The sequence below is a fragment of the Capricornis sumatraensis genome, chromosome 18 (assembly GCF_032405125.1).
Source record: "Capricornis sumatraensis isolate serow.1 chromosome 18, serow.2, whole genome shotgun sequence".
Taxonomy (NCBI): Eukaryota; Metazoa; Chordata; class Mammalia; order Artiodactyla; family Bovidae; genus Capricornis; species Capricornis sumatraensis.
Window position 1 is genome coordinate 13614550 of NC_091086.1, and position 22744 is coordinate 13637293.

General features: G+C 39.1%; 1 protein-coding gene across 2 annotated transcripts in view; it reads left to right on the plus strand.

The window, feature by feature from the left end:
- Positions 1 to 22744, plus strand: part of FAM169A (family with sequence similarity 169 member A) — a 45045-nt gene that overhangs the window by 21006 nt on the left and 1295 nt on the right. For both annotated transcript variants that reach the window (XM_068990747.1, XM_068990748.1), the window contains 7 exons: positions 1518 to 1697; positions 5608 to 5736; positions 8366 to 8478; positions 11401 to 11440; positions 11934 to 12084; positions 18217 to 18373; positions 21146 to 21349. In XM_068990747.1, coding sequence (XP_068846848.1) covers positions 1518 to 1697; positions 5608 to 5736; positions 8366 to 8478; positions 11401 to 11440; positions 11934 to 12084; positions 18217 to 18373; positions 21146 to 21349 — 974 coding nt within the window. The remainder of the gene's footprint in view (positions 1 to 1517; positions 1698 to 5607; positions 5737 to 8365; positions 8479 to 11400; positions 11441 to 11933; positions 12085 to 18216; positions 18374 to 21145; positions 21350 to 22744) is intronic.

Genomic DNA, 22744 nt, shown 5'->3' on the forward strand with positions numbered 1-22744 from the left:
CAGTTGTGTCTGACTCTTTGTGATCCCATGGACTGTATAGCCCACCAGGCTTCTCTCTTCTCCAGGCAAGAATCCTGGAGTGGTTTGTCATGCCCTCTTACAGAGATTATTGCAAAAAGTTATTGAAGTTCTCCAGTTTAATAATAAGTAATTCAATGTTTGGTTGAACTTAAAAAGCCTTGCTATATTGACCATCTCATCAAATGATATGATTGGTAAAAGTTAATTTGTGAAAGGTTTGTTGCCTGAAATTTTGTCTTTCTTGAACTACATCATTATAAGTATCCAAAATCATGTGAATAATATAACTGAGAATAATTGTTTTACTTGAAGTACTAAAAGAGTAGAATACTGACTGATAGCTAACTTAGAAAGTGGGATACTCCACCATGAGGTCCTCTACTTACAAACTGTCTTAAGGTACATTATAGAAGCTTATACATCTACTTGAAGGGTCAAAACCCAAATCAGGGTTCTTAAAAGACAAATCAGTGTAGGTCTGTGATATAATAAGGGGAGGCATGTTTAGTTACTACTACAAACATTTCTCCTATTAAACCTTAAATGTACAGGGTATTTTAAAAAGTGTATTCACAAAGACTGCTGACTTAGCCGTTTCTAAAATCAATGTTTCCATTTAGTCCTAATCCATAGATCTTAAAAATTTGGAGAACTAATTCACTTCTTTGCCACCATTAAGTAGGTAAAAATGAAACTACTCACTAGGGAAAAAGTAAAGGGAAAAGATGAATTGATGCTTTTGAACTGTGGTGTTGGAGAAGACTCTTGAGAGTCCCTTGGACTGCAAGGAGATCCAACCAGTCCATTCTAAAGGAGATCAGCCCTGGGATTTCTTTGGAAGGAATGATGCTAAAGCTGAAGCTCCAGTACTTTGGCCACCTCATGCAAAGAGTTGACTCGTTGGAAAAGACTCTGATGCTGGGAGGTATTGGGGGCAGGAGGAGAAGGGGACGACCGAGGATGAGATGGCTGGATGGCATCACTGACTCGATGGACGTGAGTCTGAGTGAACTCCGGGAGTTGGTGATGGACAGGGAGGCCTGGCGTGCTGCGATTCATGGGGTCGCAAAGAGTCGGACATGACTGAGAGACTGAACTAAACGGAACTGAAGGTTGGAATTAGATACTTGGTGTACTTATGCAATCACCAAATACTCTTTAAATTTGAAGTTTTAATAGCTGATGAGCTTTAAAGTTGTACAGGTCTATGGACAGAGATATATACTCAAGCATGCCGTTCATCAATTGGTAATAGGTAATTTGCATGAGATAGTCTTGGCAGCTGTAAAATAACGTAGTTCTCATCATCTCAGGTATACATTATGATATGTAATAGCTGGAAAGCATTTTATATTGTAAAATTTATGCATTTATTTAACATTTGTGATATAAGAAAAAACAACCAATTTCAACCTTAACTCATGTTCTCTAAATGTATATACCTACATGGTCTTTTAAATGTGAAAAATTGTTGGATTTCTGTTTTATGACTGCAGGAAGCACATGTGCCTCATTTCTTACCCAAAGCTACCAACTGCCAGTTCTGGATACAATGTTTGTAAGAAAGAAATATCGAGGCAAAGACTTTGGGCTTCATATGCTGGAGGACTTTGTTGATTCCTTTACAGAAGATGCACTTGGCTTGCGGTATCCCCTGACCTCTCTCATGTACATAGGTAATTGGATTAAGTTTTTAGTTAAACTTATCTCAGTGTCACTTCTTAAGTTTCTGCACTTTATCTTAAATGTGTGTATTTCAGTATTAAGTAAATTACATTCTTGACTCTCTAGGGTCAAGAGAGTCTATGTGCCCTTACCTCACATAAATGGCATTTTGAGGGTATGGTAGCTTTTTTTAAGAAATTGAAATAGAATTCACATATCATTAAATCCACCCTCATGAAGTATACAGTTTAGTGGTCTTATTATTTCACAGCTGTGCAACCATAACCACCATCTAATTTTAGAACATTCTCAACATCCCCAAAAGAAGCTCTGTACCAATTAGCAGTCACTCTTCCATTCCTCCATTCCTTCATCCCCTAGCAACCAACGACTAATCCATTTTCTGTGTCTATGGATTTACCTATTCTGGACATTTCATATAAATGTAATTGTATGCTATATTGTAAGCTTTTTGTGTCTCACTTCTTTCATTTTGCATAAATGTTTTCAAGGTTCATCCATGTTGCAGTCTGACTCAGTGCTTCTTTTTTTTAAAGGCTGAGAAATATTCTATTGTGTGGATATGCCATCACCAGTTGATAGACTTTTGGACTGTTTCTACTTTTTAGATATTATGAATAATGCACTGTGAACATTTGGGCAGTTTTTGAACATTGCTCTGGTGTATATATATCTAGGTGTGGATGAAATAGCTTGGTCATAACCTTGCCAAACTGCTCTGAAAGCAACTGCACCATTTTACATTCTCGTAAACATTGTATGAGGGTTGCGGTTTTCTCTACATCCTCACCAATACTTACTATTATTTGTCCTTTTAAGTTTTGACCACACTGCAAGGCTTATGGGATCTTAGTTGCCTGATGGGGTCGAACCCTTGCTCCTGGCAGTGAGAGCGCAGAGTCCTAACCACTGGACTGCAGGAAAATTCCCATTATTTGTCTTTTTACTATAGCCCTCTCAGTGGATGTGGAGTGGCATCTCATTGTCTTGATGCACATTTGGTGTTGAACATTTTTTCATGTGCTTATTAGTCATCTATGTATCATCTTTGGAAAAATGTATATTTAGATCCTTTAACCATTCTTTCTTTGGGTTGTTTGTTATTTGTGGTAGGTTTTTTGTTGGCTGCGCTGCCAGTCATGTGGGAACTCATCTCCCTGACCAGGGATTAGACCCTCACTCCTTGTGTTAGAAGTGGAGTCTTAACCGCTGGACCACCAGGGGACTCCCTGTGGTAGCTTTCTAAATTAAAAATTTCAAATGTACAAAAAAAGTAGGAGATGACAAAATACTCATGTATTGTCTAGCATGTAGCATCCATGAGAAGTGGATTATTGCCAATGTAGTTGTACTCCTGTCCTATCCAATTAGCTTATTCCCTCCCTTCCTTGAAATAAGCACTGTAGGGTACGGAGTTAGAGAAGGTGGGGTTCAGAAAAAGAATGAGACCAGCACTGTACAGGAACAGGTCACCTTTAATGATGTGAGAAGGGGCAGCAGTCAGATTAGTGAGCTGCTGCACTAACCTAAGAAAAAAGTGTATATAGGCATATAAGTGGAAATCTACTGTCTTAAGGGAGCCTGTTCTCCAAGGTGGTTCAGAGTAGTTCTCTCTTACATGACTGGGGCAAGGAATTCTGGAGATCAGCCAGAGGCTGGACCAGCTGGAAGCTGGGCAAATCAACCTTAATGTCCATTTTTTTCCTTCGGGTGAGAGAGTTCTTTGGTTTGCATAGAATGGTGGGGCAGACTGGGAGGGGAGTTTAACTCCAGGCTGATTTGAGCCATGTAACTTTCCTTCAAGCACTGTCCTTAATTTGCCATTTCTTTTCCCCATGCATTTATTCGACTTTATACACACACACACACACACACACATATGCATACACACACACACTCCAACGTCATGTTCTTTATTAACGGTCTTTTTTATGTGTGGCTTCGTTGGATTTTAGTTGCATCAGGTGGGCTCTTTAGCTGTGGCATGTGGGCTTAGTTGCCCCAAGGCAGGTAGGATCTTGGTTGTCCAGCCAGGGATCAAACCCAAGTCCCCTGCATTGGAAGGCGTATTCTTAACCACTGGACCGCCAGGGAAGTCTCAGTGTCATATTGTTTTACATGTTTAAAATTTCAGGGAATTCCCTGGTAGTCCAGTGGTTAGGACTCTGTGCTTTCAGTGCCAAGGGCCTGAATGCAGTCCTTGAAAATAAATTAAAAAAAAAAACAGCACAACTTTATATGAATAATATGTACTGTATGAATCCTGCAATTTGCTTTTTCTACTTATCTGTATAAGATTTATTCCTATGGATTCATGTAGCTCAATTTATTCTTTTTTAATGTTTCTATTGTGTGTATATATTTTGTTGTCGTGTTTTAAAAGCTGTTAGTGGATTTATATTTGTATTTGTATGAAGCCTGTAGTACTGCTCTTTTCTTAATGAAGTAAGATTTGACACTGAAGAGTGATTTGTGTGAAAACTTTTATAGTATGTAATTTACCATTGATTTTAATCTAGCATTAGATATTCACTGAAAAAATATTTTTGTTCTAAGTTTCTTCTCCCTTTTTAATATGAAAAATCCAGAAAACAAGAACCAAGCATTGCATGCTCATCTTGAATCACAGATTCTCTCGAGGCCCATACATGAGGATGGAATGAATCCTGTATACCCTGGATAATCTGAAAGCGGATTTTCCTCTTAAAGTCTTAATTATTGCTTTACTAAATTTGGGGAAGCATGCAAACACATCTACTGTAGGCAGAGTCTCTTATTACTTACCCTTTTTAAGGATTCTGATGATGAATCAGTTGCATACTAAATGAACTACAGGTGCTTATGTATTATGTAAGGCATCCTCTACTATTTCAGCTATTTTAATTGAGACAGAGGACTCAGTGTGGCCTACTGTTTTCTCCAGCTTTTCGCTTCCTGATAGGTGTGGGAACAACCAAAGAACCTGAGAAATATTGTCAAATATATGAGAGGAAAGTGAGCAAATGGCATCCTGCTGTCCACATGTTCAATGTCCAGATTAACAGATGTTAAGATTTTGCCGTATTTTCATTTATTTTCACTTATTTTAAGAGAATTAAACGAGATGGAGACTTAAACAAGATGTAGATACAGTTGATGTTCTCTTTGAACCCAGCCCTAATCCCATGCCCCTTTCACCTTTTTCTCCCCAGAGATAATTGTGTTCCTCAAGTTGGTGTGTATCTTTCCTGCCCATGGTTTAACACTTAAGTCTCTGTCTAGACACACGATAAAACATTATTTTGTGTGCTTCTTATTTTTAAAGTTTTTAAGTTTTTAAAAAAATAATAATTTCAGACTTATTTTTTATATATTCATATTTACAGAATTACTTTAGATTTTCACACTTCCCAAAATATAGATGTAATTTAAAAAGCACAGTTCTCGTTGTTTGTCCTATTAAAGGTCTTGCCTGAAAACTGGGTTCACCTCTTGATGAGTTTTGAGCCAAAGTGAAGTGAAGTCGCTCAGTCGTGTCTGACTCTTTGTGACCCCACGGACTGTAGCCTACCAGGCTTCTCAGTCCATGGGATTTTCCAGGCAAGAGTACTGGAGTGGGTTGCCATTTCTTTCTCCAGAGGATCTTCCCAACCCAGGGATCAAACCCAGGTCTCCCGCATTGGAGGCAGACGCTTTACCCACTGAGCCACCAGGGAAGCCCCTTTGAGCCAAAAGACACAGCCAAGCCAAAGAGTAGGAGAACTTACCACTTGGATTAAGTAAGGGGAACACCAGGCCTCTTTCCCAGGGCAGTGTCTCCTAAACAGTTTTTTGGTGATAAAATACACATTACACGGCATTTTAACCGTTCATTCCACTTGATTGCTGGGATTTCTAGGAAAGTTTCAATGTGTTTTTCAGCTTGCAACCAGTACTTTGAAAAATATCCAGGAGACCATGAACTGCTTTGGGAAGTTGAAGGTGTTGGACACTGGTACCAGAGAGTACCAATCACCAGAGCGTTACAGAGAGAAACACTTAAAATTACAGGTAAGACTGTTTTCAGTTAGACACAAGTCTAATGTAAATGCATTGCCTAATGATGGTCTGATTTCGGTGTTGACCATCTGGTGATGTCCACGTGTAGAGTCTTCTCTTGGGTTGTTGGAAGAGGGTGTTTGCTATGACCAGTGCATTCTCTTGGCAAAACTCTATTAGTCTTTGCCCTGCTTCATTCCATACTCCAAGGCCAAATTTTCCTGTTACTCCAGGTGTTTCTTGACTTCCTACTTTTGCCTTCCAGTCCCCTATAATGAAAAGGACATCTTTTTTGGGTGTTAGTTCTAGAAGGTCTTGTAGGTCTTCATAGAGCCGTTCAAATTCAGCTTCTTCAGTGTTATTGGTTGGGGTATAGGCTTGGATCACCGTGATGTTGAATCGTTTGCCTTGGAAACGAACAGAGATGATTCTGTCGTTTTTGAGATTGCATCCAAGTACTGCATTTCAGACTCTTGTTGACCATGATGGTTGCTCCATTTCTTCTGAGGGATTCCTGCCCACAGTAGTAGATATAATGGTCATCTGAGTTAAATTCACCCATTCCAGTCCATTTTAGTTTGCTGATTCCTAGAATGTCAATGTTCACTCTTGCCATCTCCTGTTTGACCACTTCCAATTTGCCTTGATTCATGGACCTGACATTCCAGGTTCCTATGCAATATTGCTCTTTACAGCATCGGACCTTGCTTCTATCACCAGTCACATCCACAGCTGGGAAATGTTTTTGCTTTGGCTCCATCCCTTCATTCTTTCTGGAGTTATTTCTCCACTGATCTCCAGTAGCATATTGGGCACCTACCGACCTGGGGAGTTCCTCTTTCAGTATCCTATCATTTTGCCTTTTCATACTGTTCATGGGGTTCTCAAGGCAAGAATACTGAAATGGTTTGCCATTCCCTTCTCCAGTGGACCACATTCAGTCAGACCTCTCCACCATGACCCGTTTGTCTTGGGTGGCCCCACACGGCGTGGCTTAGTTTCATTGAGTTAGACAAGGCTGTTGTCTGTGTGATTAGACTGGCTAGTTTTCTGTGATTATGGTTCAGAAAAATCAAGAGAGTTCCAGAAAAACATCTATTTCTGCTTTATTAACTATGCCAAAGCCTTTGACTGTGTGGATCACAATAAACTGTGGACAATTCTGAAAGAGATGGGAATACCAGACCACCTGACTTGCCTCTTGAGAAAGCTATGTGCAGGTCAGGAAGCAACAGTTATAACTGGACATGGAACAACAGACTGGTTCCAAATAGGAAAAGGAGTACGTCAAGGCTGTATATTGTCACCCTGCTTATTTAACTTCTATGCAGAGTACATCATGAGAAATGCTGGGCTGGAGGAAGTACAAGCTGAAATCAAGATTGCCAGAAGAAATAGCAATAACCTCAGATATGCAGATGACACCACCCTTATGGCAGAAAGTGAAGAGGAACTAAAAAACCTCTTGATGAAAGTGAAAGAGGAGAGTGAAAAAGTTGGCTTAAAGCTCAACATTCAGAAAACGAAGATCATGGCATCTGGTCCCATCATTTCATGGGAAATAATGGGGAAACAGTGGAAACAGTGAGAGACTTTATTTTTGAGGGCTCCAAAATCACTGGAGATGGTGATTGCAGCAGTGGAATTAAAAGATGCTTACTCCTGGAAGGAAAGTTATGACCAACCTAGATAGCATATTAAAAAGCAGAGATATTACTTTGTCAACAGAGGTCCATCTAGTCAAGGCTATGATTTTTCCAGTGGTCATGTATGGATGTGAGAGTTGGACTGTGAAGAAAGGTGAGCACTGAAGGATTGATGCTTTTGAACTGTGGTGTTGGAGAAGACTCTTGAGAGTCCCTTGGACTGCAAGGAGGTCCAACCAGTCCATCCTAAAGGAGACCAGTCCTGGGTGTTCATTGGAAGGATTGATGCTGAGGCTGAAACTCCAGTACTCTGGCCACCTCATGCGAAGAGTTGACTCATTGGAAAAGACCCTGATGCTGGGAGGGATTGAGGGCAGGAGGTGAAGGGAACGACAGAGAATGAATTGGCTGGATGGCATCACCGACTCAATGGACATGAGTTTGGGTGAACTTTGGGAGTTGGTGATGGACAGGGAGGCCTGCCGTGCTGTGATTCATGGGGTCGCAAAGAGTTGGACATGACTGAGCGACTGGACTGAACTGAATGATGGTCTTATAGTCTAGAATAGTCCAATGTCTTGTAATGTGATCTCTCTAGTAATAGATCTTCTTTTCTAAAGTTGGAATTTTTGTTCTATTTAAACATTTGTGTCATTATTAGTAAGAAGACCTAGAGTAACCCAATAGAATATAGCTCAGTAGTCCTGTAGAAATTGGTGGGTAAGAAATGAACACAGGTTACTCAGCACAGAATAGGCATCAGGGGATCAAAGGTAGTGCTCAGTCTTATGCATCTCTCCTTAAAATTGCTAAATAACAGATAAACTATTTAAAACTCTTTTAAGATTTCATTGTAAGATATTGGTGGAGGGATATCCCACGTCTGGATATTTAATACCCTTCTTTAGGGCTTTTGTAAAAATCCGTACAAAGAATGTGACAATTAAAACCAAATACTAACTGGGTTAAAATTTTAAAAATTCTTTTTCCCACAGCAGTTTCTCAAAATGAAGCTAAAAGATCTACGTCCGGAGAATACGGTCTTGCCTCTGTTCCAGAATACGAAGCAAGAGCTGAAGACAGTCAGTCTAGTGAGATGCAGCTAACTGTAGGTACACTGTGTGTTTACCATAGGAAATACCAAGCGTGGTGTTTTTAAAAAAGAGGTTCAGCTAATAACTTTATAAATGTTACTGTTCATTCAGCAAACTTAGGTAACTTCTACTGTGTTACTTGGCATTTTTTGCTAATTGGTTTCTAAGATTTAATTTTCTTTGAAAAATAATTAGGAATACACAAAGTAGTACAGAGGAAAATAAAAATCTATAATTCTGTTACCCTAGATCTAGCAATTAACATTTTTGTGTACATACTTAATATATATTATGAAACATGTATGTGCATATGTTTCATTTCTGTTTTTATTCTTTTATGCTTGTAACTGGGCTTCCCTTGTGGCTCAGCTGATAAAGAATCTGCTTGCAATGCGGGAGAGCTGTGTTTGATCCCTGGGTTGGGAAGATCCCCTGGAGAAGGGAAGAGCTACCCACTCCAGTATTCTGGCCTGGAGAATTTCATTGACTGTATAGTCCATGGGGTCACAAAGAGTCGGACATGACTGAGCGACTTTCATTCACTTTCATACATGCTTCTAACTGCTTTTCTCCATTGACATAATATTGTAAGCATTTTCTGTGTCGTTACTTTTTTAAAAAATTTTATTTATTTATTTATGTCTATGCTGGTCATTGCTGGGTGGGCTTTTCTCCAGTTGCAGCGAGTGGGAGCTACTTTTTGTTGCAATGAGAGGGCTGCTGCTTGCACTGGCTTCTCTTGTTGCAGAGCGTGGGGTCTAGGGTGCACAGGCTCCAGTAGTTGCAGCATGTAGGCTCAGTAGCTGTGGCTCCCGGCTTCTAGAGCACAGGGTCAGGAGCTGGGAAGCACGGGCTTAGTTGCTCTGTGGCACGTGGGATCTCCCTGGACCAGGGATCGAACCCATTTCTCCTGCATTGGCAGGCAGATTCTTTACCACTGAGTCACCAGAGAACCGTGTCATTACTATATTAAATCAATGTTGTTAGGTAGCACACTATTCTATTTAAATACCAGCATTTATTTTCTTAACATATTATACTTGTTTTTTATAAATGGCCCAGCCATGAACACAATTATACATGCATCTTGGCGCAAATGTAATTATTTCCTTGCACAGATAAATTTCTTGAAGTGAAATAGGTCAAAGGTTATGAAGTTATTTGGGGGAAGTTTGAGGCTATATGTGTTAAGTCACCGTAGAATATAATGCACTTTGCAAATACTAGGTAACCTGAAAGGAGAAGGGCAGTTCCCCACTGAATTCCAGAGGGCTTACCAGGTGCTTTTCTGAAACCTACTTGGTATTACTTAAAATTCATTGGTGGAATCCTAGAGGTTTATTTTTTACAGCGTTTTGTTGTGGTAGCTTTTACATTATTATTACATTGGTTAGCCACTCATTCATGTCGGACTCTTGCAACCCCATGTCTGTAGCCTGCCAGGCTCCTCTGTCCATGGGATTCTCCAGGCAAGAATACTGGAGTGGGTTGCTATTCCTTTCTCTGGGCAATCTTCCTTACCCAGAGATCGAACCTGGGTCTTCCTGCATTGCAGGTGGATTCTTTACCAGCTGAGCCATCAGGGAAGGTTTTAATATAGTCATAATTATTTTGTATGTGGGTATCTGAATATATTTTTAGTGAGTGTTGAATATGTCTGTGTAAACGCACATGCATTTCAATGACAAGTGCTTTGGGGAATTATTTGTCCCTCTCTTCTTCTGTCTTAATTAGCATGAGTGATGACTATTTGAGTAAAAATTTTGAAAAACATTTTTAAGGATAATATAAATAATACAATAACTATTATAAGGAGTTCAGTTTTTTTTTTCCTACCTTTGGAATTTCAGGCTTCAGAATAAGCCCTTCTAATATGTTGCATTCCAAATTCCTCAGATATATTGAGATTACGTTATTATTGATTAGATATCATAAAATGAGGGAAAGTAGAAAAATCTGTTTCATACATGATTTACTTTAATATTAAGCCAAATAATTTGTGTCATTTTAATGAGAACATTAAAATTTCACTGTACTGTAAAGGTTGGCGATATAAATTAGGTTTTCTTTCATTTTAGAAATTCATATTCTTCATATTACTGTAATATTTTAATCAAGGAAAATATTTCTCACATTAAACTCTTTATTAGTAACCACATGGGGAAGTGATTTTGTTTATTTTAAGTACATATTTTAGCTTTATTGAGGTATAATGGACAAAAATTATACATATTTAAGGTGTACACCTTCATGTTAAGGATGATAAATGCCCAAATGGAAGCATTGGTAATACCAAAGAGGCGCAGTTTTGAGAGATTTTTCAGCGTCCTAGTGGACAGGCTTGTGGTTGGTTGAACGAAGGACGAGAAGTCATTATTGCCCCACAGGTCGTGATTGGACTAGCATACTAAATTGTTATTGCCAATAACCAAGATAGAGAATAATACTGATTAAATATGAGAGTTTAGTTTGGGACAGGTTGGATAGGAAATTGGGTTGGAGTATTCACTGGAGAGAGATCTCATTAGAAATAGAGCTTTGAAAATCAAGAAAAAGTTGGGGAAATTAAGTTGCATATTTGGATTCATCAGCAAGGAGATGTTAAAGTAAAGGTGGTAGATACAGTTACACAGGAGTATTTGGACTGAGAAAGGAGCTGAGGATAGAACACGTGTATATCAGTACACGTGTATACACCCAGTGCATATCAGTATATCCCATATTAGGTGGTTTCACAAATTCTCAGGCTCATAATAAACTGAAGCTATAAGATAGCCTTTTTACGTAAGTGAGTCTTCTTAATTGATGGATAATGAATACAAAAGGTGCTCTTTGAAAACGTTTTTAAGAAATTTTCTTTGAAACTGAATGAAGTAGATACATAGGAAGGAAAAAGGGTCTAAAACTTTTGGTTTTGATATGTATCTCTGTTTTAGATTGATTCTCTAAAAGATGCCTTTGCAAGTACTTCTGAAGGTAAGAAATTCAGCTGGTCTATTAGTTTAAGTGTTTGAGAGTGTTAGAATTACATGTGTGTGTGTCCCTTAGTATACATAAAGACTTACCCACCTCTAATATCTAGGTTGGGCTTCTGGTACCACTGATTCTGCTGTGTGAACAGATAAGCTATCTGTACCTCTTTTTTTTCATTCCCTTACCTGTAAAATAGGGACCATAATGTCTGCCTTGTTATTTCCCAAGATTATTGGAAGAGAATCTTAAGTGAAATGCACAAATACTTTGCAGAGCTCAAGGTAACACAGATATGTGAGGAATGAATACTGACTTTAAGATTATTTCTTAATTTAGAATATGTCATGGACATGATTTCCTAGCCTGATGTGATAGGAAGTGTGTAATTGTGGTGATATAGTTAAACTAGCTTAGTTCTTGCATTTCCGTGTATAGTTAATGGGTGATTCTTTGACTACACAGTCAGTTAATCGTGGGCTTGCTGTTGTTTTCTCAGGTCATGATAAAACACCTGTTTCCACTCGCACTCGAAGTAGCCATCTAAAGCGGCCAAAGATCGGAAAGCGGTTTCAGGATTCTGAGTTCAGCAGTTCTCAAGGGGAAGATGAGAAGACCCCTCAGACTTCTCCCACAGCTTCAGTGAACAAGTAAAGGATTGTTTATTTTACCGTCATTATTTTGTGTCCTCTTATTTTCATAGTATTTAGTTTTTAAGGTGACATATTATTTGTGTAGTAAATGACCTTGGTGTAGAAGTTTGTATTTGAGTTCTTCAACAAGATTATTAATTACACTTAATAAGTGTCACATTGACAGTATTATAGGGAGAAGTTGCTAGTGGAATAAAGAGAGTAGAATAAACTGATGTTTTAGTCTCTTGTGTGAAAATCCAGAAGAATCTTGTAGTGATTATATTATCTCAGATGAGTCATTTATTGTCAGCTTTGAATTTGACAGTAGCTGTGGTTTTTAGTAATCCTGAAGTTTAGTCAATTTAAGAAACCCTCAATTTTACTTTATAATGGACTTATCTGGACTTATCTTACTAGATTATAGAACATAACATAAATAAGTAATTGCCATAAATGATATCATCAGCTCCTCTGGAAACTTAATAGTCTGCCGAATCAACAGAACCCTTGGATCAAAACCTTATTTTCTTGTTTAAAGAAAGCAAGATTTTGAATATTATAGTTAAATTAAGCTTTTGCTCTGATAGTCCTACTATCTGTTCTTGAGTCAACCATTCATAGCTTTGCCATCTTGGCTATAAAATTATTCTCAGGTAAAGTACTCTATAGCTATGATAATTTCATTCTGTATATAATTTTAAATTTGGATAATTATGTAAATGTTATATTTTAATGAAAAATCCACCATTTTAAAGAAAAATTTAAGTATTTCACTTGTGAAAAGAATAATAAGAGTTTAGATAATTACGTTTTGTTTCCACTGAGTAACATTTTGAAGTAATACCCTTTTTAGAAGGGAATGTAATAGCACATTTTAAATTACACATCACAAAACTGTTGTGGAATTTTTCTTTAGCTTTTCATCAAGTAGTAGCAGTGAGACTAAATGCTTAAATGCTCGGACGCTATGAAGAATGAAATGTCAGCTTTACCCTTGTCTAGTAGTCTCTAATACGCGTGTCTGTGCCTGTGACACAGGTTGAGAGAGCTGCAAGGTGGACTGTGATATAATAATAGAAGTGAAAGGGCTGTGGATGCAAAGGAGAGTGTGACTGACTCTAATGGAGGGGGTGGAGAAATCCGACATTTGGGCCAGGGCTTCAGGGATGAGTAGAAACTCAACAAGCATATTTGGGAAAGAAGAGTTTTCTAGTTCTAAGGTTCACAAACTATGGTCTATGGGCCAGTCTGGCCCACCACCTCTTGTAAGTAGAATGTTACTGTACCACATCCAAGTTTATTAGTTTACATGTTTACTGTGGTTGCTTTTGCTTTACAGTGAGTGAGTGTTCAGAGACCATGTGTCCCACAAAACAAAGAAAAGTTTGCCAAGCCTCGATCTACACCAGGGCTGTTCAGAGAACTTCCTGGCACAGCGGGCATGTTCTGTGTCTCCCTGCCTAGCACGGCAGCCTCTGCTCAGTGTGTGTGTCACTGAGCACTGAAGTGTGGCTAGAGTAGTTGAGGAGCTGAGTGTTTTATTTCACTTAGTTTTAATTACCATATTATAAATAATTGCAAGTGTCCTGTGGCTACTGTATTGGACCATGCAGTTCTAGACTGCAGGAATAATGTGAGCAAAGGCACAAAACTGGGAGGGGTGTTGGTAAGGAAAACTGATACATGGGTAAATCGTAGCATCGCAGTCAGTTCAGTCACTCAGTTGTGTCCGACTCTTTGTGACCCCAGGGACTGTAGCACACCAGGCTTCCCTGTCCATCACCAACTCCTGAAGCTTGCTCAGACCCATATCCATTGAGTCAGTGATGCCATCCAACCATCTCATCCTCTGTTGTCCTCTTCTCGTCCTGCCTTCAATCTTTCCCAGCACCAAGGTCCTTTCCAGTGAGTCAGTTCTTTGCATCAGGTGGCCAAAGTATTCAAGTTTCAGCTTCAGCATCTAGTAGAAGGAAAAATATAAAGGTCTGGTCATGTTAGACTTTGAGAGGATGTGTGCTTTATTCTGCAATCCATAGAGGACCATCAGAATTTTCTGAGCTGGACTGTCACTGGTACAGATAGAAAGAAAGAAGAAAGAAACATAGCCTTTAAACCTTACTAAAGAATGTATGTACTGCTAGTTTCAACATGAGTTGGGAAGAAGTTATAGTGTCCAGAGAGAATAGGGCTTGAAGAAGGAAGATGAGAATAGAAAGTTGTGGATTTGTTTGAAAGGCATTTCAGAAGTAGAACTAAGCCATATCACTTATTGCCCCAAATAGTATTTTTGAGAATGAAAGGGGCATTATATATAGGCCTACTCCAGAGACATAGATTCAGTTCCATGGGACCACAATAAAGCAACTATCACAATAAGGCAGGTCACAAAAATTTTTGAGTTTTCCAGTACACATAAAGTTATGTTTACACTGTACTGTAGTATATTTCTTTAAGGAAAAAGTATATTCTTTAATTTAAAAATACTTTACTGGTAAAAAAATAAAAAGGTAACCATCATCTGAACCTTTAATGAGTCATAATCTTTTTGCTGGTGTAGTCTTGCCTCAGTGTTGGTGGCTGCTGACTGACCAGGGAGGTGGTTGCTGAAGGTTGGGGTGACTTTGGCCATTTCTTTAGTTAGACAGCCGTGAACTTTGCCATGTAGATTGGCTGACTTCCTCCTTTCACTAATGATTTCTCTGTAACATGCAGTGCTGCTTGATAGCATTTTACCCACAGTAGAAATTCTTGCAAAATTGGAGTCAGTCCTCTCCAACGCTGATGCAGCTTCCTCAACTAAGTTTATGTCATAGTCTAAATCCTTTGTTATTTCACCGATCTTCATAGCGTCTTCAAGAGTAGATTCCATCTCGAGATGGAATCACTTTCTTTGCTCATCTACATTAGGCAGCTCCTCATCCATTACAGTTTTAACTTGAGATAGCAGCAGTTGAATCACAGTTTCGGGCTCTCCTTCTCATTCTCGTTCTCTTGCTGTTTCTACCACATCTGCTGTGACTTCCACTGCGGAAGTCTTGAGCCTCTCACAGTCACCCATGGTAGTTGGGATCAGCTTCTTCTAAACTCCCTGTAATGTTGATATTTTGACCTCTTCCCATGAGTCATAAGTGTTCATAGTGGCATCTAGAATGGTGAATCCTTCCCAGAGGGTTTTCAGTTGACTTTGCCCAGATTAATAAGAGGAATCTGTGTCTTTGACAGCTGTAGCCTTATGAACTGTAATTCTTAAGTAATAAGGCTTTAGAATTGAAATGATTCCTTGATCCATGGACTGCAGAATGGATGTTCTGTATGCAGACATGAAAACAACATGAACTTCATTATGCATCTCCATCAGAGCTCTTGGGTGACCAGTTCCATTGTCAATGAGCAGTCGTATTTTAAAAGGAAATTTTTTTTTCCCCCTGAGTAATAGGTCTGAACAGTAGGCTTAAAATCCTCAGCAAACGATGTTGCCAGCAGCTGTGCTGCCACCCAAGCCGCGCTGTCCCCTTTATAGAGGACAGGCGGAGCAGAGAAGGCTCGAGGGCCCTAGGATTTTCAGAATGGTAAACGAGCATTTGGTGTCAACTGCGTTAGAGCCTAGCAGGAGTCAGCTTGTCCTTTGAAACTTTAAAGCCAGGTATTGACTGCTCTTTTCTTGCTATGAAAGTCTTAGATGACATCCTCTTTTTGTCTGCATTGGAAAGCCTGTTGTTTATTGTAGCCACTTTCATTCATTATCTTAGCTCTAGATCTTCTAGCTACCTTGATAGAGCTTCTGTATCAGCTCTGGTTGCTTTGCCTGGCACTATCACAGAGATAACTTCTTTCCTTAAATCTCATGAACCAGCCTCTCTACTAGCTTCATGCTTTTTTTCTGCAACATCCTCACCTCTCTCAGCCTTTGTGGAAATGAATAGATTTAAGGCCTTGTTCTGGATTAGGCGTTGGCTTAAGGGAATGTTGAGGTTGGTTTGATCTGTCCATACCACTACAACTTTTTCTCTAGATCAGCAATAAGGTTGTTTTGCTTTCTTATCATTGGTGTGTTCACTTAGAGTAGCACTGTTGATTTTTTTTTTTTTCCAAGAACTTTTGGTTTGCGTTCACAGCTTGGCTATTTGGCACAAGAGACCTAGCTTTCTGCCTGTCTCAGCATTCAATGTGCTGTTATAAATTTATTCACTTCTAGCAAGCTTTTGATTTAAAGTAAGAAATATGTGGCTCTTCCTTTCATTTGGACACTTAGAGCCATTTCAGGGTTTTTAACTGGCCTAATTTCAATACTGTTGTGCCTCAAGGAATCAGTTCAGTTCAGTTCAGTCGCTCAGTCGTGTCCGACTCTTTGCAACCCCATGAATCACAGCACGCCAGGCCTCCCTGTCTATCACCAACTCCTGGAGTCCACTCATACTCACGTCCATCAAGTCAGTGATGCCATCCAGCCATCTCATCCTCTGTCATCCTGTTCTCCTCCTGCCCCCAATCCCTCCCAGCATCAGAGTCTTTTCCAATGAGTCAACTCTTCGCATGAGGTGGCCAAAATACTGGAGCTTCAGCTTCAGCATCATTCCTTCCAAAGAAATCCAGGGCTGATCTCCTTCAGAATGGACTGGTTGGATCTCCTTGCAGTCCAAGGGACTCTTCTCAAGAGTCTTCTCTAACACCACAGTTCAAAAGCATCAATTCTTCAGTGCTCAGCCTTCTTCACAGTCCAACTCTCACATCCAAACATGACCACAGGAAAAGCCATAGCCTTGGCTAGCCGGACCTTAGTCGGCAAAGTAATGTCTCTGCTTTTGAATATACTATCTAGGTTGGTCATAACTTTTCTTCCAAGGAGTAAGCGTCTTTTAATTTCATGGCTTCAATCACCATCTGCAGTGATTCTGGAGCCCCCAAAAATGAAGTCTGATATTGTTTCCACTGCTTCCCCATCTATTTCCCATGAAGTGATGGGACTGGAGGCCATGATCTTAGTTTTCTGAATGTTGGGCTTTAAGCCAACTTTTTCACTCTCCTCTTTCACTTTCATGAAGAGGCTTTTTAGTTCCTCTTCACTTTCTGCCATAAGGGAGGTGTCATCTGCATATCTGAGGTTATTGAGATTTCTCCCAGCAATCTTGATTCCAGCTTGTGTTTCTTCCAGCCCAGCATTTCTCATGATGTACTCTGCATAGAAGTTAAATAAGTAGGGTGACAATATACAGCCTTGACGTACTCCTTTTCCTATTTGGAACCAGTCTGTTGTCCCATGTCCAGTTCTAACTGTTGCTTCCTGACCTGCATACAGATTTCTCAAGAGGCAGGTCAGGTGGTCTGGTATTCCTATCTCTTGAAGAATTGTCCACAGTTTATTGTGATCTACACAGTCAAAGGCTTTGGCATAGTCAATAAAGCAGAAATAGATGTTTTTCTGGAACTCTCTTGGTTTTTCCATGATCCAGCGGATGTTGGCAATTTGATCTCTGGTTTCTCTGCCTTTTCTAAAACCAGCTTGAACATCTGGAATTTCACGGTTCACGTACTGCTAAAGCCTGGCTTGGAGAATTTTGAGCATTACTTTACTAGCCTGTGAGATGAGTGCAATTGTGGGGTAGTTTGAGCATTCTTTGGCATTGCCTTTCTTTGGGATTGGAATGAAAACTGACCTTTTCCAGTCCTGTGGCCACTGCTGAGTTTTCCAAATTTGCTGGCATATTGAGTGCAGCACTTTCACAGCATCATCTTTCAGAATTTGAAACAGCTCAACTGGAATTCCATCACCTCCACTAGCTTTGTTCATAGTGATGCTTTCTAAGGCCCACTTGACTTCACATTGCAGGATGTCTGGTCTCAAGGAATAGGGAGACCCAAAGAGAGGGAGAGAGATGGGTAATGGCCAATCAGTTGTAATAGTAAGAACACATGCAACATTTAGTTGTGGCAACTAATCAGTTAGGTTTGCCATCTGAAGAGTGGATATATGTATATGTATAACTCACTCACTTTTCTGTGTAGCAGAAGCTAACACAACATTGTCAGTCAGCTGTACTCCAATAAAATCATTAATTAATTAAAGTTTGCCATTTTGTATGAGTGTAACCTGTGGCACTTGATCATCTTTAATAAAATAAGTAAGAATGTTTTTCTTTGGTTTCCTAGATTGGAGTCTACAGCACGCACATCAGAGAGCTCGGAAGAATTCTTGGAAGAAGAACCTGAACAGAGTGTGATTGAATTTGAGGATGAAAGTAGTGATAAAGATGCTCAACCAGCACCAGAAACCCAGCCAGGCCTGGAAAAGCTAGAAGGTGAAAAGGTGAGTGATTCACTTTTTTTTTAATTAATTTTTATTGGAATATAGTTGCTTTACAATGTTGTGTTATTTTGCTGTACAGTAAAGTGAGTCAGCTGTATGTATACATATATCCCCTCCTTTTTGGATTTCCGAGATTCATTTATTTAGTAAAATGAATGGAGGTAAATTTTAACTTAGTTGTATATTGTTGGAAAAGCGTAAAGAACTCTTAGTAGAAATTGTAATGTTGAAAAGCACATATGTCTAAAGTAAAGTTAGGTAGTGAAGGATAAAGTTACAAGTATTTTATACTTGTAACTAATTTATAAAGTTATAAAGTATTTTATACTTGTAACTGAATTTATAAAGTTTGACATATTATAGAGATAAAGTAGAAGATGTTTAGATAGTAATGTCCTCTCAGTGTATTTAAAATTCAAATCAATTTGTGGAATTAAACATAAACTTTAAGAAGGGACACAAATGATGTGACTGTTTGATGCCTACCTTACGAAACCAATTAGAATGCCTTTAGGTCCAACAAGCCCTAAATTCACCTGATTTTGGATATAAGGATAGAATTATTTGTTTAGAAAAAAAAATGTATTTTTACTTACAGTTGCTTTACAAATTCCTAAAAAATAACTAAATTCTTTTTTGTTTAATTACTAGAAAACAAGTAAGAAAATAACTTTTTGACTGAGTAAAAAATCTCTTTATCTGGCTTGATTTCTGCAGCTCCTCAATTATTTTTCTTTTTTCATCTTCTCTAGTTCCTGTCCTTCTCTTCTTTTTCTTTAATATCTTTAGTCTTTTACAGATTCCTTAATTTCTTCTTTCAGACGTGCTTCAGTTTCTTTAAAAACATTTTACCTGTTTGTCACCAACCAGGAGCTAAGAAAGTGAAAGGGCATTACTGATTTAAATTTGGAGAAATACATGTTTTAAAAACAAAATTTACCTGCTTCTAGATGATTATGGGAATGTATCTTTGTGTGGTTTATTCCTTTATTAAAAACTTGAGATTACACTGTACGCGCTGCACGTAGGCCGTCTCTTCGTCCAGCAGTACCTGTGAGCACCTCCTGTAGACGGTCCCACTCCGCTCCGATGGCCGTCCTTGCTGAGGCTGTCCACCCTCTCCCTCTAGGTTTTCGGATCCCCTGGCTTTATAGCGCTACTGGGTTTTGCTTTCTAGGTAACCTCTTTCTGGAGTTTGGTTTGGTTTCATGCATTTGGTTTTTGACTGTTCTGTTTCCTGTTGTGTTTTTTTTTTTCCTTTTTCCCCTGTGTTTGTGGACATTCTAGAAGACTCAGTTCTTGACCTTCTGCCCTTTTGTTCTTTTTTTTTTTTTTTTGAAATGCATCTAGTCTTATGACAGAAGGATTGTCTCTGTGGGGGTGACCAGTAACTCTAGACTTTGAATATTGATCCAGACTATGATCTCATAGTATTACCTGCCTTCTGAGTATTTCTATTTAGACAGATGTCTTTTATCATCTTAAATTTAATCTCTGTTCTTGCCTATCACTTCTCTACTGAGCTGCTTTTCCTATTTCCTATTTTTCATTCTATTCCCAAACCTAAAACTTGAAGGACATGAGTTTTTCTCTTTTGTTTCTCTCTTGTAGTTACTCACCAAAATTCAGTTTTTTTACAAAAACTTTTGCTGTATCTTTCTCATTTTCGTCTTTTTAACATTTCTTCTACCCTAGTTGGTCCTTTTGTGAGTTTTATTTTAATTATCTTCTGTGTGCAGTTTATTGTTTATACTCTGGCCAGATTAGTTTTCCTCTTTTTTTTTTAACCTATGTGGTTTTTTAAATTAATTGATTAATTTGGCTGTACTGGGTCTTAGTTGTGGCATGTGCTGCCTTTAGTTGAGGTATGTGGGATCTGATTCCCTGACCCCCAGATCAAACCTGGGCTCCTGCATTGGGAGCACTGAATCTTAGCCACTGGACCACCAAGGAATTCCCCAGATTAATTTCTCTAAGTCTCTGACTTAAATATCCCTTAGGAAAATATTCATTATATGATTTCAGGGATTCTATACAATCCAGCCAAGTCTATTTTTAAAAATTTGAGTGTATCAGTATTCTAATTTTTAAATATAAAATGATCTCTAATTTTTAGAATGTCACTAGCATTAATTAGAAATGTTAAACATTAATGGAAGTCTTGTAAATTGATTAAACATCAGAGGAAGAGTTTCAGAAATTGGAGACCTTGTGTTACCAAATCACTTTTGCATATTTTAATGTGATTTAAGGGGCAGGATTGTTCGGGACAACCCTTTATTAACTGTACAGTGAGCTCACTGAGGTCGGGGACTCTCTTCTCCCAGCAAGAAGCTTTACCCAAACTCAGCCTGCCATAAATCTGGTAGTGCTTCCTTCCCAGGCATGCTGAACTGTGACTTCCTCAGACCCCAAAGATTCCAACTACTGAATAGCTGATGTTCTGTAAAGAGCCAGCACCAAATTTAGATTTTCTCTTGTAACTTTTTACCGAAAAGGTTCTTTCTGTGACTGCCCTGTAAGGAGGAAGAGGAAGAAGGCGGTAGGGTCTCTTCACTGCATCATTCTCCATGAACACAGAGGGAAATTGGGCTGCTTAGGGGTTCCGTTCTCTTCCTGACTCTGCTGTTCCTTAACCTATGCCCAGTGATGCAGTAGACTGTATCTTGGGTCCTGGTGCATGATAGGGAGGTACTGAGAATGGACCCACATTGCATGACAAATAAGTTAATCTGTTATTTTGTCCTTTTTTTTTTTTGCTCAATTTTGTAGGAATCTGCATTAGAGCCTATGAATGGTGAGATAATAGATGATACTCTTAAGACTTCACTCGTAACAGAAGAGGAGGACTCCACTAGTGAAGTTTTAGATGAAGAATTAAAATTGCAGTCTTTTAATTCCAATGAAGACTCTACGAATCTTGCTCCACTGGTGGTAGACTCTTCACAACCCCTTGAGGGTGTTGCACAGGAGAAGGTAATAGAAAAATAACCTAACTTTTTATAGTTACAGTGTTCAGCCTTGGTGACTCAGGGGGGGCAGTGTAGGATATATATTTTCCTCTATTTTAATGTGTACAGTCCTTTACGAAAAATAAATTATACTACATTGGATATTTTGAGCAGATGCGATCAGTAATATAAATTCAAATCTTTGTAACTTCATTCATATCTGACTTATGGTAACAAAATGAGTTTTACTTTGTAAATTTAGGAAATGCTTAGGAAAGTGGATAAAGCATTATTTACCTAAATACTTGAAGAAGGAAATGGCAACCCACTCCAGTATTCTTGCCTGGAGAATTCCATGAACAGCCCCCCATGGAGGGCTACAGTCCATGCGGTCGTAAAGAGTCAGACACGACTGAGTAACACACCTAAATATTATTCACCAGGTGGCGCTAGTGGTAAAGAACCTCCTGCCAGTGCAGGAGACATGAGAGACCTGGGTGACTCCCGATCTCTGGGACAGGAAGTTGCCCTAGAGACGGGAATGGCAACCCACTCTAGGATTCTTGCCTGGAGAATCCCATGGACAGAGGAGCCTGGTGGATCTACAGTACATAGGGTCACAAAGAGTCAGACACAACTGAAGCGACTTAGCAGGCATGCACACAAATATTTGAATTACCTATTGCTGGTCTGGAGAAGGCAGTGGCACCCCACTCCAGTACTCTTGCCTGGAAAATCCCATGGATGGAGGAGCCTGGAAAGCTGCAGTCCATGGGGTCGCTGAGGGTCGGACACAACTGAGCAACTTCACTTTCACTTTTCACTTTCATGCATTGGAGAAGGAAATGGCAACCCACTCCAGTATTCTTGCCTGGAGAATCCCAGGGATGGGGGAGCCTGGCAGGCTGCCATCTATGGGGTCGCACAGAGTCAGACACGACTGAAGCAACTTAGCAGCATTGCTGGTCTATGACCAGTACAGTCATTTCATTTGTTTTAATTAGAGATACTGATTAGTGGGGAAAAGTTGATATAATATTTTAAAGAAATATTTTTATTGAAATAGTTGATGTACAGCATTAATTTCATGTGTACCAAATAGTGATTTGATTTTGCATATGTTATAAAATGATCACCTAAATGTAAAATGTAAGTCTATTAACTGTCTGTCCCCATACAAAATTATTACAATATTATTGACATATTCCTTATGCTGTGTATTACATCCCTGTGGCTTAGTTTGTAACTGGAAGTTTGTAGCTCTTAATCCCCTTTACCTGTTTCAGTCCCCTCACTCCCTCCCCTCTGGCAACCACCCATTTGCTCTGTTAATCTGAGTCTGTTTTCATTTTGTTTTGTTTTCTAGATTCCACATATAAATGAGATCCTATGGGTTTTGTCTTTGTCTGACTTACTTCAC